This window comes from Canis lupus, chromosome 32 (genome assembly GCF_003254725.2).
Source record: "Canis lupus dingo isolate Sandy chromosome 32, ASM325472v2, whole genome shotgun sequence".
NCBI classification, from domain to species: Eukaryota; Metazoa; Chordata; class Mammalia; order Carnivora; family Canidae; genus Canis; species Canis lupus.
The window spans coordinates 8,531,765-8,549,108 of record NC_064274.1 but is presented as its reverse complement, the minus strand read 5'-3'; the positions used below and the strand labels follow the sequence as shown (position 1 = coordinate 8,549,108).

The 17,344-nt window shown below is 34.3% G+C and overlaps 1 protein-coding gene across 9 annotated transcripts in view; it reads left to right on the top strand.

Moving 5' to 3' along the window:
- WDFY3 (WD repeat and FYVE domain containing 3) overlaps window positions 1-17,344 on the top strand; it is a 266,585-nt gene that overhangs the window by 168,167 nt on the left and 81,074 nt on the right. For 7 of the 9 annotated variants that reach the window (XM_025425680.3, XM_025425694.3, XM_025425674.3 and 4 more), the window contains 7 exons: window positions 2,946-3,019; window positions 3,103-3,264; window positions 4,607-4,701; window positions 9,549-9,669; window positions 9,882-10,099; window positions 13,929-14,164; window positions 15,349-15,483. In XM_025425680.3, the coding sequence (XP_025281465.1) occupies window positions 2,946-3,019; window positions 3,103-3,264; window positions 4,607-4,701; window positions 9,549-9,669; window positions 9,882-10,099; window positions 13,929-14,164; window positions 15,349-15,483 (1,041 nt within the window). The remainder of the gene's footprint in view (window positions 1-2,945; window positions 3,020-3,102; window positions 3,265-4,606; window positions 4,702-9,548; window positions 9,670-9,881; window positions 10,100-13,928; window positions 14,165-15,348; window positions 15,484-17,344) is intronic. The other 2 variants (XM_025425668.3, XM_049105102.1) reach the window with 1 other exon arrangement.

Here is a 17,344-nt window from a genome sequence, read left to right as displayed (position 1 = left end):
CAAAAGCTTCTGATGATTTCCCTTCCAAACAATAAAGTATACATTTCTCAACCTGATATTCAAAATTGTAACACACAAACCTCTCATTCTTTTAGAAAATACCTTTTGAGCATCTTTGAACTAGGCATCCTGTTGGTGCTAATGATGCAAAAATAAAGAAGTCCATTAGAAGAGAAGAGCAAATAAATAGACCAATAAAAATGTGTAAAAGTATAGAGATAAAGGTATGCAGAGAGAATTACAGGAGTACTAAGGAGACCTACTTAATCAAGCCTGGCTTTTTTTTTTTATCTGGAAACTGATATGTTTAAATCATGGGTTATCTTTAGTTTCAAGTATCTGATAAAAATCTAATATACAAACATCAGAAATCTGGTTGCTCAACATATTTTGTTTCATTTTAAATTACCTCTCTCATTTTATGACATCATATAGCGTTCCTAATTAATGCAAAACATAATAGTCTATAAATACTTAATTCACCCTATTTTTAAAACAGCATCTGACAGATAAAAATAATAGTAATAGAATTTACAGGCATTTTCTTTTTAGTGGTTGTTCTAAAATTTATAATATACATTTATAACAGTTCATTCTGTCTTCAAAGTATATTTTACCACTTTACCTATCGCATAAAAACCTTACAAAGATAAACTTCGATTTCTTTCATCCTGTCCTTTATGCTGTTACGGTCCAACATTTTATTTCTGTATGTTTATGATCTCCATAATACTTTCTGTATTTTTGTTTAAATAGCAAGTTATCTTTTAAAGAAAATTTAAAAAATTATTTTATACTTACCCACATATATAATATTCATGGCATTTTTATTCCTTTGTGTAGTACCTGATTTCCATCTTATATGATTCTTCTAACTGGAAAAACTAGCATTTTTCATGGTGCCTGTCCACTGGCCTTCAATTCTCCCATCTGAAAAAGTCTTCATTTTTTCTTTTTTGAATAGAATTCTAATTGACTTTTAAAAATTCTTTTTATGCCTTAAAGATGTCCGTCACTCCATTGTCTTTTCTTTTTCTTCTGTTTGGGATTTGTTGACTTTTCTAGATCTGTGAGTTTGTCATTTTTATTGAATTAGAAATTTTTTAGCCATTATTTCTCCAGCTATTTTTCCTAGTGCCTTCCCCCAGTCTCTTCTGGACTCCAATAACATATGTCTTAGATTGCTTGATGTTTTCCCACAAGTCACTTTAATTTCTTTTTAGTTCTTTTCTCATGTTTGATTTTGAATAGTTTCTATTGTTGTGTCTTCAAGCTCACTGAATTATTTTCTGCAGTATCCAGTCTCCTGTTAGTCCCATCCAGTATAGTTTTCATTTTTTTTTATTTATTAAATTAATTGTTTAATGAATGAATCATTGAACATTTCTCTGAAAAGTTTCAATAATGATAATAGTTCACACATACACACAAAAATGTTCATTATCCTGAATAAATGCTATCTAAATGCTATTTAAGTATGTCTCAAGGTCTTGCTACAGATCATTGTGGTACAAGGGGGTTTGGGGTTCAAGAAATACTTGGAAAACAATATAAATCTTTTTTTTTAGGGGAATATGTGTAGAACACATTAGCAGATTATTATAGTTTTCATTTTAAATATTTTACTTTTCCTCTATAGAAGTTCATTTTGGATCTTTGATTGCTTTCTATTTTTCCTCCTCATGTTCATATTTTTGGTTATATTCTATAGTATATGGAGCTTAAAAAATTTATTTATTTATTTGAGAGTGAGTGAGAGCATGCACAAGTTGGGGGAGGGGGCAAAGGAAGAGGGAGAGAAATCTTCAAGCTGACTCCCCACTGAGCACAGAGCTTGTTGTGGGACTCTGAGACTATGACTAAAGCCAAAATCAGTGGTCAGCTGCCTAACCGACTGAGCTACCCAGGTGCTCCTTGAGCATATTTTTAATAACTTTTAAGAAGGCCTGATAGGGGCACCTGGGTGGCTCAGCGGTTGAGCGTCTGCCTTTGGTTCAGGTCATGATCCCAGGGTCCTGTGATTGAGTCCCATAACAGGCTCCCTGCATGGAGCCTGCTTCTCCCTCTGCCTGTGTCTCTGCCTCTCTCTGTGTGCCTCTCATGAATATATAAGAAAATCTTTAAAAAAAAATAAAAGTCCTGATAATTCTATCATCTCTGTAATTTCTGGGCTATGTATAGTAATTGATTTTTTACCTACTTATGGATCATATTTTCCTTTTTCTTTGTGTTCTTGGTAATTTTTGATTGTATACTAAATTTTACATTAGTAAGTGCTAGATTTTGTTGTGTTCCATTATAAAAGTATTGAACTTTAACGTTGTGGTTATCTTTTTGAGTCACACTTTTAATATTTGTTAGGGTGGACCTAGAGTAACCTTTAGTACTAATTTAGCCCCATTACTCAGGTATTTCCCTTCTAGGGCCTCTATTCAACTCCCTATATATTAGGAAGTCTCCATGCTCTTTGGTGGGGGTACAGACTAGTCTCAGACTCATAAATTACAGGAATTGTTTGTTGCACTCAACTGCAGTGATTGATTCCAGTTTTGGACTCCACATGAGATTCCAGTCACTCAGTCTTTGTCTGCAGGATGCAGCATTCAGTATTCATTCTATTCTGTATGCTGTGTTCAGTATTCAGTAATAATATTCAGTCCTTGATTTACAGATGATTTTTCAATACGTCTTACCTTTCCAGTTGTTTTGGAGGGTAATTTCCATAGCAATTAATCTTTTATAAATAGAACCAGAAGTCTTATATGTTAGCATTTTTATAGGACTTCGCCAAATATTATAAAATATTATAAAATTTTATAAAGTGGTTATATTCAGTCAACTATATAAGTGAAATAAGTTTGTGTGTTGCATGTATGTTTGTTGGATAGTCATTTGGGGTGTTTTTTTAACCCTAAATGTACCACTATTCTTTATTTTTATTGTAGGTTTGGCTCCATGCACCATATGAACTTCATCTTTCCTTATTTGAACATTTTATTGAACTACTCACCGAGTCCAGGTATTAGTTAATACCATGAGTTAATTGTTCAGTAATAGAAGAGATGATAGCATGGTCTATATAAAATTTTCTTTCTCTTACAGTGAAGCTTCAAAGAATGCCAAATTAATGAGGGAATTCCAGCTAATTCCCAAGTTGCTACTGACTCTTCGAGATATGTCTTTATCCCAACCTACCATTGCTGCTATTAGTAATGTGCTGAGCTTCTTACTGCAAGGTTTTCCCAATAGCAATGATCTCCTCAGGTAGTGAAAACTTCTGTATCTGTTTATTAAGTAAAAGTATCAGTGAGGTTAAAGTGAATGAGACAAATGTAATTGGTTCTTATGCATGTGTCATACCTGTAATGTTAATATTCCAGATACTTGTAAGGCATAAAAAATATGCATGTCTCAGTATCTTGTCTCTATATAGCAAAACCAGTTGTTGCCACTAGTGAATAAGAAAATATATAGGACTGAGCCCAGCGACATTGATTGTCCTAGACGTTAAATGTGTTCAGTATAAGAATTCTCGGTGCATCTTCCCTAAGCCCTGCTACTTCTCAAGTGTATGTGCCAATTGTGCACAATCTCCTACCCTGCCCCCTGTAGTGGGCATGCCATCTCTTTTATATATTTATTTTCTGTCACCCAAACAGATGATGAGATTTTATTTTTGTATATTCAAACCTTTCATATGATTTATTATTTTGCAGCTAATGAGAAATGGCTTAAGGCATATTTACAGGTTGTCTGTAGAATAATTTTAATATCTACATGGTAATTCCCATCTTAAAATGGAAGGAAAATGCAGCCTAACCAAAGTATTTTCCAAGTAGAGAATTCCTTAAACTCAATTTGATCACTTTTCATGTACTTGCCCAGGTATCACAGGTAAAACCATGCTGACTGATTAGAATATTCCCTATAGACTAGTCTCTAATCTGTGTACCATGTTTTTTTTGTTTTTGTTTTGTTTTGTTTTGTTTTTTTACATTTATTTACCTTAAGGACATTTTTGTAACTTTGCAACAGATTTAAAACTGGAGTTTGAAAATTATTTTGGAGATTAGTGTGTTTGTTTTTTAACAGTAACTATTTAAATCTTATTCTGGAACTATAATAATCACTTTGCTAAAATTATCACTGAAACCCATCAAGTTTTTATTTTTATCTACCAATTTAGAAACTAAAACCTAGAGAGGTTAAGTTACCTGCCTCAAGTAACAAGATTAAAAACTGGTAGAGCCAGGATTTTAACATTACCCGTGTTTCTAAAACTAAAGTTCTTAATTACCAGGCTACAGTGGACTCATATAGATAATGCTAGGACATTTTAATTTGGATCATACTGTTCAGTTCTTAAAAATGCATTAAAGGGTTAGTCCATTAAAGGACTCATTTCTGGAGAAATACATTTTATCCTATGCTTTAAAATATTGTAACATATAATGTTAATTACAGTGTTCCTAGGGGAAGTAAAATTTACACAATCTCTTAAAGGTCTATAAAAGATTAGTTAAAACAAGAAGTATTATTTTTTCATTTCTTTGTGTTTGGGGAGAGAAAAAACCTAAAATCCATAACTTTTCTCTTGTTTTTAAAGGTTTGGCCAGTTTATTTCTTCTACTTTACCAACATTTGCAGTTTGTGAGAAATTTGTAGTTATGGAAATAAACAATGAAGAGAAGCTTGATACTGGTGAGTCCAGTCTGGAGCTTGAAAACTAATTGCTATGCCCTGTTTTCTTGCACAATTTATAATTATATGTGATGCTGTTATATTACTTTTCTCCTTACATTACTTTTCATGGTCTTTCACAGATGTATTTATATAATAAGCAAAGTACAGAATTACCTATGGAACTTAATAGGGTGTGAATTCTACTTAAAAACTAAAATCTTTCCTGGTGGTGGGTAAAGAGATGGGTGAAATAAGGGAGATTAAGAGTACACTTACCATGGGTGCCTGGGTGGCTCAGCAGTTGAGTGTCTGCCTTTGGCTCAGGGCACGATCCTGTAGTCCCAGGAGCAAGTCCCACATCGGGCTCCCCGCATGGAGCCTGCTTCTCCCTCTGCCTGTGTCTCTGCTTTTCTCTCTCTCTGTGTGTCTCTCATGAATAAATAAATAAAATCTTAAAAAAAAAAGTACACTTTACTTGATGAGCACTAAGAAATGTATAGAATTGTTGAATCGTGACCTGAAACTAATATAGTATATGTTTGTTTTTCTTTTTTTAAAGATTTTATTTATTTATTTGAGAGAGAGAGAGAGAGCACACAAGTAGGGGTGGGGAGGTACAGAGGGAGAGGGAGAAGCAGATTCCTAGTTGTGTAGGGAGCCTGATTCAGGGCTCGATTCCAGGACCCCAGGATAATGACCTGAGCCAAAGGCAGACACAACCAACCGAGCTGCTCAGGTGCCCCTATAATACTGTATGTTAATTGTAAGTAAATTAAAAAAAAAAAAAAAAAACTCTTAAAGCAGTAAAAAAAAAAAAAAGAAAAGCCACAGAGATGAAAGGCACAGCATAGGGAATAGTCAGTGATATTGTAAATGTTGTATAGTGACAGATGGTAGCTACCTACACATGTGGTTGAACATAACATATATAGATGTCAAATCACTGTGTAAAAAAATTAAAAATAGAATTAATTAATTAAATCTTAGAGGATTCATAGCAGTGATCCTTTAAATAGCAAACTATTCTATGTGATTTTTGAATATTAATTTTTAAAAATTATATACATCTCTTCATAGATACTTGATAGTATGAATTATATCTATATAACTTATTTTCATTTTCCTATGAAATATTTAGTAGTCAGAAAAAACACTTACTGGAATCATTTTATGTAAGTATAAAATAAATAGTTAAAAAAATAAAAATAAAAATAGTTTCATAAGTTGTGGGATTCTGAGCCCATGAAAACCACTTTTTTTTTTTTTAAGATTTATTTATTTTAGAGACCATGAGCAGGGGGAGGAGCAGAGAGAGGGAGAAAGAAAATATCCAGCAGACTCCCACTGCAAGTAGAGCCTGAGGACATGGGGCTTGACCCCAGGACCCTGAGATCATGATATGAGGCAAAATCAAGAGTCGGATGTTTAGCCAACTAAGTCACCCAGGCACCCCCACTTTTCTTTTTTAACCTTTCTTCATTTGGTGCATATTTTTTCCCCTTCTGGTCCATATTTTTCCTTTTATGTATTCTAGGATAGATTTGTTGGGAAAGCATTGAAAGAACCTCTTACATTAACTTGTAATTAAATTCACAATATCTTATATTTGTCGGCATTATTTCCATTATTATGCTATTATTCCTAAATCATATCACATAAATGACTTTCCTTATACCACTATCCACCTGGACAGTGGAGAAACAATGCTGTTGAATCAGTACCACACAAAGGTGTTTTCCTCCGTTGGCTATACCACCTGGAACACAGCCTCTCTGGTGCTTCATGAATAAGAAGAGAAAGTGTTATAATCATGTTTTTCAAAAGAGAACCTGGGATTTAAGAGTCTCTTTAAATTCCTTAAACCTGGGATTTCCTGCAAATTATAGCGGAACATAAGGCTGCTGCTGACCACTCATCTACTCCTATACTTATTTGGAACAATGTTGATATTTCTTTGATAAAGCAGATTAGCAGTGGATGAGAAGCCTAAAGATAAAATCAATGGTTAACACTTACTGAGTGCCTAATATCTGCCATGCACTGTTTAAGTGCTTTTTATATTCTTATAACAATCCTATGAAATAAGTATTATTGTTATCCTAGTTTTACAAGGGAAGAAACTGAGGCCCAGAAAGATTAAGTAGAAGAAATTTACCTGAGATCATACTACTTGCATTTGAACCCAGATAATCTAGACCAACACTGGAAGCTTTTTGACCACTACATTTTTCTGCCATTTGCAAGGATTATTTCTTAGCTCTGAATTAATTAATCTAAGCCAAGTAAATTGGTATTAGCAAAAGCCCTTTAAAAAATCTTTGGAAATATATAACGTTTATTTCAAATATTAAAAAGATATATGAAAAGTATTTCTCTAGTCTCTATATTTCTTGCTGGCTATTGAATTCAGTTAGTACAACTAATATAACATTTTCTTTGAGAAGAGCACAGTCGTGGAAATGTATAAACTGCTAAGTTTTTCTGTTGATCTGCCAGGTTAATCAGACCGGTATTCTCATCATTTCATTGCCATTTGAAATAATAGAAAAAATCAGAAGTATATTACTGGTCTTGATAGTATAGGGCATTTGCTGTTTATTTAACATGGACAGCAGGTTCCTTAAATAAGTTCCTTAAATCAGTCCAATATGTGTCAGAGCTACAATTTTGGGGGAGGGGCTAATCCTTTTGCTGTTCTGAGCTACTATTGCCAACTGCTGTTGTACATACTGTTATGTGTAAGGGCATAAGTATATTTATTATGTTTGTAAAATTCATTCTGTACAGTTGCAGATCAAGGTTGCTCTTCTGTGATATACAGGATATTATGTTTTAAAGACCATCTTGGAATACAATTAGAGACTTTAGTATTTTGATGTACTAAGACCTATTTTAAGTTTAATATTTTACCTTTGCAAAAACTTTAATTAAAGATGTTATTTAAAAAAGAAAAAAAAGTATTTTACGAAAGACTATATTAACTGCAATGTGATGTTCCAAAAAATTAAAACCATAGTTTATTCTTTGAAGTAATTAATACAACATTCAGGATATACCTACAAAAAAGAAGATGGCTTAAATAATGCAGAACAGCAGTATAATAATCAGTGGAAAATAAAATAGCATAAAAGGGTAGTGCACTATGGAAGAAAGCATCAGTCTGAGTGGGAAGAGGTTAAGCTGGAAATTCAGAGTTTTATTGTTTTATATTTTAAAATTAGGGGAAGCAAAACTAACAGTGAGAAAACTAGATGTAAATCTAAGGAGAAAAATCAAACAATCAATCAGTCTAAGGAGAATTTTTCACTTCTGTGTGGATCACTATTTTACTGAAAAGGAATAATTGAAAGGAAGCTCTCTGTATCTCAATTTAGAAAAATCAAACAATCAATCAGTCTAAGGAGAATTTTTCACTTCTGTGTGGATCACTATTTTACTGAAAAGGAATAATTGAAAGGAAGCTCTCTGTATCTCAATTTAGGTTGTATGGTATGTTTTTAATCAAGCAGTTTATAAAATACCAGTCTTACCTCTTAGAAGAGAAGGGAATCTTGAATCTCCCTTGGTAAACTTGAAGCACCCTTCCCAATGATTAAGGCACAGAATTAGCATTTTAAAGTTTTTTTTTTTTAAGTTTTATTTATTTATGATAGAGAGAGAGAGAGACAGAGAGGCAGAGACCTAGGCAAAGGGAGAAGCAGGCTCCATGCACCGGGAGCCCGACGTGGGACCGGGTCTCCAGGATCTCGCACTGAGCCAAAGGCAGGCGCTAAACCGCTGCGCCACCCAGGGATCCCAGAATTAGCATTTTAAAAGACAATGTTTAAGGATGAAAGGAATCCCTTGCCCAAACAAATAAAAGCAAATGACCATTGAAAGTCCAAGTTTAGCCTGAGCTTCAGTTCTAGAATAAAGGAAGGCCTGGAGATTGTGATTTACCAAGCCAGAGCCCATCATTGTCAGGCCTGGGTCTGGAACACCGGGCCATGGAGTGCCCTCAGTGCCAGTTACCCCAATCCTCCGCCCACCTCCCCTTCTGCAACCCTTTTTTTGTTTCCCAGAGTTAGGAGTCTCTCATGATTTGTCTACCTCTCTAATTTTTCCCACTCCTTTCCCTTATAATCCCTTTCACTATTTCTTATATTGCATTAATGAGTATAACCATAGGATTGTCCTTCTCCAATTGACTTACTTCACTCAGCATAATATCCTCCAGTTCCATCCATGTCGAAGCAAATGTTAGGTATTCGTCCTTTATGATGGCTGAGTAATATTCCATTTTTCTTTATCCATTCATCTGTCGAAGGACAACACAGCTCCTTCCACAGTTTAGCTATTGTAGACATTGCTGCTATGAACATTGGGTTGCAGGTGTCCTGGTGTTTCACTACATCTGTATCTTTGGGGTAAACCCAGTAGTGTAATTGCTGGGTCATATGGTAGCTCTATTTATCTCTCTTTTATACATTACAAATTTATTGAGTAGTTTATGTATCTTATTTTTCATTTTTAAATCTTGTAAATTTATTTATATCCTTCAAAATGAAACTGGCAATTAAGAATTTGGATCGATATTTTTATTCACATGGCTATTTTCACTCTACTGGTGGGGTAAATATTATTTAAGAAAGGGTTTACATCCTTTTATTACTTGTTTTAGATATGTCAAATGTAATGAACAATTTTCAGGTTTCTAAAGAGAAGTAGTTAATAGACCCTTCTGCTTGTCCACATTAGTGGAAAGCACTCCTAGAGAAAATATTTCCTAAAAAATGTATTTTTCAGTGAGATTTCCAAGAACAATGTTGTGTATTTTATACTGGTTTATCTACTAAGGCAATTTAATATATATATTTTCATTGTAGGAACTGAAGAAGAGTTTGGAGGTCTTGTGTCTGCTAATCTTATACTTTTGAGGAACAGACTTCTAGATATCTTGTTAAAACTAGTTTACACATCTAAAGAAAAAACCAGCATTAATTTGCAGTAAGTAAAATTTTCTTAGACTTGATGGTAGCAGTGTCTATTACTAGTTAAATCAGAGTAAAGGAAGAACTGCTACTGGCTTTTAATAGATTTTTTGAACCCTGCAACTTATAGTATCTTCAAACAAAACTAGTCTTTCTTGAAATTTTGAGTACTAATCCTTGAAATTAATGTTCTGTTTTTTTCTTCTGAATTCATCTGCCTTTAAATAGAGCTTGTGAAGAACTGGTCAAGACACTGGGTTTTGACTGGATTATGATGTTTATGGAAGAACACTTGCATTCCACCACAGTTACGGCAGCCATGAGGATTCTTGTTGTGCTACTGAGTAATCAGTCTATCCTCATCAAATTTAAGGAAGGACTCAGCGGTGGAGGGTGGCTGGAACAGACAGATTCTGTCTTAACTAATAAGATTGGAACTGTATTAGGTATGGGACTTACCATCAGCTGCTTTAAAATTAAGCTTTCTTGTATTTTGTTTGTTTTTTAAAAATCTTATCAAAGCTTATATACTCTTCAATTTATCTGACAATCATTAAGAATCATGAATTATTTTTTTCAAAGATTCTATTTATTTGAGAGCAAGCACTAGCACGAGCAGGGGGAGGGGCAGAGGGAGAGGGAGAAGCAGACTCTCCCAGATGAGTAGGGAGCCTGATTCAGGGCTCAATCCCAAGACCCCAAGATCATGACCAGAACCGAAGGCAGATGCTTAACTGACTGAGCCACTCAAGTGCCCCAGAATTATGAATTTTAATGAGTGAACAAATGAATAAAAAACTTAGTTTCAAATTTGGCATTTTTAATTACAAATCAAACTGAAGTCAGACACAGGATATTAACAATGTGAAAACTCAAGAGAATTCCTTATTCTCTTTTTGTTGTTGTTCTGTAGTTCCCTTTCTGATCTGTAAGTAGGTAATTAGCAAATTATCAAAAACTAAATTAAGAACAATCAGTATTTTGAGTGCCAATTCTGTGCCAGTTACTAAACATTTTCATTTTCACAATAACTTATTTTCACAATAGTCCCAAGAGGTATAAATACTATCACACCCATTTTAGAGAATGAGAAAACCAAGGCATACAGATGAAGTCACTTGTCAGTGAGGAAGTGTCAAAAATTGAATCCAGGTCAATTAGATTCAATAAAACTGTGCTTTTAATAGTTATATTGCCTCTCAAAGATCTAAGCTCGAAGTTTCAGCCAAAGTTCCCTATTACCTGCTTGCTAGTTCTATGCTGTTTTTAACATGGAACTAAGCATTTAAGTAAAATTAGAAAATTATAGTTTCTTATGTTAGATTCATTTGAACTGCTATATTTCTGTTCACATTAAAGACATTTTTTGGAAAATATATATTTAAAATAATGTTTTTATTGAGAATTATAGTCATTCAATTCTTAAGGTATTTTTAATTCAAGTATTTTGAAAATATATTCCTTTATAACATTACATTTTAAAATGCTATGTAATTGTAGTCTGGAATAAAGCATCAAGAATACATATTTGCCCGTGTTATTTAGGAGTCCAGATTGAATATGCAATTTATCTGAAAAAAAAAATGTAAAAGCATCAGTACTTAGGTGTTGCCTACACTGCTTTCTCAAATATTAAGGAAAATGATAGGAAGACAGATTTTACAGCATAAGATGATTTTATTGTTATTTCATATTGGAGAATGGCTGAAGAAACTTTGTAATGAAGAAAAGAATTCACTGTGAAATGATTTCTCAAGAAAATTGTTGGCTTTCAAATATGTATTCTAAATTATCATTATATATATACTTTCATGATCTAAAAAGTCTCACTATTTTGCAATGACCTTAGGAGAGGGATATAACCTACAAACATTATTATAAACAGTTTGATAGCAAGAGATTTCACTCGTTGACCTTAATGATAGCTGCTAGGAGAGTAAGCAATAAATGTGAATTCTGCTGAATGTGTGTTCTGTTGAATGTGAGAGTTTTAAATACTAATTGATAGCACTGTTTCTCATCAAAAGCCAAAACCACCCACAGTAGTGTTAACACCTAAGATTCATACAGCACATTGTGGTTTGCCAAAGTCTTTTAACATGTGTCATCTCCTTTGAGCTTCATGATTCTGGAGGCAGATGTATATTTTATCATAAGTTATACTTTATAAGAAATAAGCCTAATAAATACAAATTAAGGATTGATTTCTCTAACTAGGAAAGTAACACTGTTAAGTGCATTAGGTTCCTGAGTCAGACAATAATAGTGTCTAAGTAGCTGTCTTCTAAATGGTAATCCTGTTCTTTTGTCTGACCTGTGTCACTTCAGTAATATCAGAAAAAGATGCTTTTTCTGTATCTGACCTACCTGACTTCGTGCCTTAGAATTTGTTTGTCCTTCATTCTGCTTACAAATTGCATATGCTTCTCTTATTCTAAAAAAGAAATCTAGGAATTTAAGTTTAATATAAATTTGATTCAATTTAATTTTCCTAAATACCTGTGTGATAACACACATATTTGTAGACAGATATATATATAATATTATATATATATAATTTGATTCTATTTGATGTGATGAGCAACCTGTTCTTGCATGTTTTATTCACATTTATTAGTTTTTATAAAATTTTTCTTTATAAAATACCTTCTACATAGCTTTAACTTGAATCTTAATTGTTAGTAACATACTAAGTATTCCTTAAAATTAATTATAGGGAAAAGTAGAATGTGAGAATTTAGAAAGGAAATAAATGCTGGTACTAGTTTTCATTTAGGACCTGTAATTTGTTCAAAATTTATTTTCCTATTTAATGTATAAAATTATCACTTTATGTCTTCTGACTTCTTAAAACTCAAGACTTTTTTTTTTGTAGCTTAGAATTCACTATAAGCAAAAACCACCAGTGTCCCACTGCAGCCAGTCTTTCAGAAATGTGCCAGTGTCCTTAAGAAGGCCAAGGGAGACAGTGTAACTTTACAAACTCTAAAATAGAGACATCGGGCTGGAGTCTCCTTACTTTAGTCTCTCTTGCTAAAATAGAGACATACTTACTGGAGTCCTAGGGCCACCACTCTTCAGCTTTGTGACTTTGAACAAATTGCATATTTTCCACATAAACTTATTTCCATCCATATAAAAATAATCATAGCAATTTCTAACTCACAGATTTATTGTTTGAGAAATGAGATGATAATATGAAAGAGATTGGCAAATTGCTATGCAGTTTTTTAATTAGAAAAAACTTCAGAACATTAATTCACATCACAGTAAGCAGTTGCTTAGGATGAAATCATTAAAAAGCTAGCTAGACGAACTTCTCTTTTATTATTTTAAATAGTAGCAAATATGTGCTCACTTCATCCTAGAAAAAAACAAATTGTAAGAAAAAAATGAATATTCATTTGAAATCAAAATTGCTTCAGGGTAAAAATCCTTCTCTTGGTTGCTCTTCATATGAGTTTTACATTGAAACTCTGGCCAACACTTATTCTGTGCCAAGCATTGCACTAGGTATGGGGAGGCAAAAGGACTAAATGTTAAATTTATAGTTGTATCCTGATTAGTTACATAACCAAAGGATCAGGATTGACAGAAAGATGCTATGTAAGCCACATCCATAAACACTGACCATTTCCTAGCAGAGCTGTATTTCTAGGAAGAACCCTGCATGTTCATTCAGATAGCCACAGTCACAGCAGGCTCAGATTTGCTGTCCCAGCGCTGGGCAACCTTCCAGCAGAATCACGGATCATGTTGTGAGGAAGGATTTATTTTATTTTGTCTTGTCTCAAAACTTGTACATAATTTGCAATCAACTAGTTTAACATGATCTTCAGGACAAATGACATATTAACTAAATATAGTTAATTATAATTACATGCTAAATATAATTACGGCAATTTTTGTTTTTTAAGGTACATTTTTGTATATCCTAAATTTTGGCCACATTTTGAATTTTATTTTCTTCTTAGGGAAATTTTAGAGCTCACGAGGGCATTGTTTTAATGAGGAGAATTTACATTACCTCATGTATCTGATTGTCTCAAGTATTTTTCAAGACCTGTACTCCAATAGACAGGCTTGCTGAAATCAGAGATAGTAAAGTAGAACTTTTAACTGGAAGATTAATTCAACAATGGAATAGTTAATTGTATTAATACGGATATTCTGGGTAGAAATGTCACATGTACTGAATTACTCCTTTCTTTGTTAATACAGCATGACAATCAATTATTCATCTTGTACTTACTGTTACGTTTCCTCTCCTCTTAGGATTCAATGTGGGCAGGAGTGCTGGCGGGAGATCGACGGTCAGGGAGATTAACCGGGATGCTTGTCATTTTCCTGGTTTCCCAGTTCTTCAGTCATTCCTTCCTAAACACACTAATGTCCCTGCTCTCTATTTTCTCCTCATGGCATTGTTTCTACAGCAGCCAGTTAGTGAGCTGCCTGAGAACCTGCAGGTCAGTGTGCCTGTCATCAGCAGCCGATGTAAGCAGGGTTGCCAGGTAGGAATTATCTAGTAAGGCGTAAGTGTGATTATATGTGCCGGAAAATCACCACATGGTGATCGGTTACTCACAGTAAAACCGAAAGGCTTCCATCCCTTTCTCACAGTTAGAATTTGATTTGGGAGGAAAAATCTGAAGATACTGTAGAAAACTTTTGCAAAAAGTCCTTTTTCCCTATTTGGTTTTTTGGTTTTGTCTTGTGTTGTTTTGTTTTGTTTTGTTTTGTTTTTGATTACTCTATATGATCCTGTGTGCATAAAGACTTTGGGTGGTATTTTAATGGTGACGTGAAGAATCCAAGTGATGTGATTTTATCTAAAAGTATAATGTCATTTCTATAGAACGAAAAATAAAGAGAGTTCTGATTACAAAAATGTTTTAAATTTCTTAATGATTGGTGACATCCACTTTAGGAAAACACTAAAGCTTTATTTGAATCCTAGTTGAAGACTATTGTGGATATCTATATATAGCTTACGTTTTTGGCACTGTGAAGACTTAGGAATTTAGTTTTCAACTCAATTACTATACTTCCATCATAAAGCCAAATGCTAATTCAGATCTATTCTAGTAATTGACAAAACCTTTTAAACCAAAACAAAGTCTGTACCTTTACATTAAGTCACAATACAGATTCAGGCTTAACAGAGTTTGGTTGGTTATATAATTTTTCAAAATAAGCATGACACCATAGTCATAAAGTGTTATATAAAAGTGCTGTGAATAAGTCTCCTCAACTGATTTTTATTTCGTCAAATCTTATCTGTATGTAACCTAAAAGTGAATTAGAACATTGCTAGGAGAGGGGGAAAAAAGTGAGTCCCACGTGCTTTTTTAAAAGATTGGGCTTAAAATCCTCAGTTCTATAATGTGATCTCCTGGTTAATTAGCATGTACTTTCTTTTTGTTTGTTTTCGTTATAGAAAAAAAGTAGAAAACAATCTTTTTAACATAGGTACCTAAGACAGGATGATACATAGTATTCTCTTTTCTTTATAAATGTAAAAATATACAAATTTTCAAAATTTAGGAGGGAAGAATGTTAGATCTCTCTCTCTCCATCATTGATCACTTTGAAAAAAACCTAATTAGTTTTGAAGTTTTAGAATATTGGAACTTGTAAGGGACTCTAGGTGAAAAAATTGACAGTGGCTAATCTTCATTCACTTTGACCTCTGCAGTTTGATTTAGATTCCATTTGGACATTCATCTTTGGAGTTCCTGCCTCCAGTGGAACTGTGGTCTCTTCTATCCATAATGTGTGCACAGAAGCTGCTTTTTTATTATTGGGGATGCTCCGCAGCATGCTGAATTCAGTAAGTTTACAGACATACTTAAACCTGCTGGCACTTCCTCCTGCCTGTGATATGTATATATTTTTAAAGAGTTTATTTATTTATTCATGACAGACACACACATGGGGGGGTGTGGGCAGAGACCCAGGCAGAGGGGAGAAGCAGGCTTTATTCAGGGAGCCTGATGCGGGACTTGATCCCGGGTCTCCAGAATCACGCCCTGGGCCAAAGGCAGGCACTGAACCGCTGAGCCACCCAGGGATCCCTCATTTATTTAAATAGAAGAATCCTTCGGTAACATAACTGTTTATTACCTGCATGGTCTCTGGAAGCTCAGCCTCTCTGTTTTGTTATCTCTACTGTAAGGATGGACGGTGCAGTTGGTTAGACCATGGACTCTGAACCTCTGCCTGGATTCAAATCCCATGTCTGATACTTAAGACATGCTAACCTCTATATGCCTCAGTTTCCACATGTATAAAATGCTGATGTTAAGAGAACTTATCTCTTAGGGTTGCTCTGAGGTTTTAATGAGGAATTAGTATATACACAAAGCACTTACAAGAGTATCTGGTATGTAGTAAGTGCTTCATAAGTGTTAATTGATGTTATTAGTGTTATAAAATGTATATTACAATGTATACATGTATATAATGAATATATGTTATAGTATATGTCATTGCAATATGTTACTTGAAAATCACTTTCATTTAAAGGTTAAAAATATATTTCTGTTTTTTCTATTATTATTATTTCTAACTTAGAGATGAAGAATTGGAAGACTAAGTGACGAAATGTATGTTCCTATTTATCTCACAGGAATACTGTGAAAAATGACTTAATTTGCTTATACAATTTAAGATCACATTATAAGAGGAATTACTAACTGGACTCTCTGGATTACAAGCACTGACAAACTTAATTATAGTCAAAACTATTCCTATGTCATCTTAGAAAAGGACATTACATTGTATCAATTTAGGATGCTTTGGGACTCTTATTTTGGCTCCTTTTCATAAACATAAAAATCTAAGTTCAAAAAACTCAACTCTGGGCAAGTATCAGAAGATTGGTATTGTCGTCCCCCCCCCCCCATTTTTAAAGATTTATTTATTTATTTTAGAGAGAGAAAGAAAGCAAGAATGCACTAACAGGGTGGGGAGGGGCATAGAGAGGAGGAAAGGGCAAGCTGCGTCACCGCTGAGCACAGAGCCCTATAGGTGAGGCTCCACCGCCGGCCCACATGGGCTCCATCTCTGGACCAGAGCTTGTGACCTGAGTCAAAACCAAGAGTCAGTTCCTTAACTGATTGAGCCACTCAGGCGTCCCCTTTCTTCCTTTTATCATCATCGTTATTGTTGTATTGCTCTTTTTTTATGATTTTATTTTATTTTTTAAAAGATTTTATTGACTTATTCATGACACACAGACAGGGAGAGAGAGGCAGAGACACAGGCAGAGGGAGAAGCAGGCTCCATGCAGGGAGCCCGATGTGGGACTCGATCCCCGGTCTCCAGGATCAGGCCCTGGGCTGAAGGCAGGCGCTAAACCGCTGAGCCACCTGGGCTACCCTGTTGTATTGCTCTTAAGGAAAAAACACACTCTTATGTGTCTCCTCCACTCCCAACATTCTGCTATAACACTGCTTTACTTCTGACACTATGGTCACAAAATACATGGGGGTGTTTACCACACTAGCTGGGTGTCCACAGCTCAGTTCAGTTCCGATGCTGTTCACCTGGAGATAGCATCATTCCTACCAGACTGTAGTTCCCTACCCCCACATCAGATGCCAGTCAAAAGTCCATGTTGTTACCTGTGCTTCTGACCTGCCAGCTATAAATTGGAGGTTCCCAAATCACTCAGGAAATCATTTTACTTA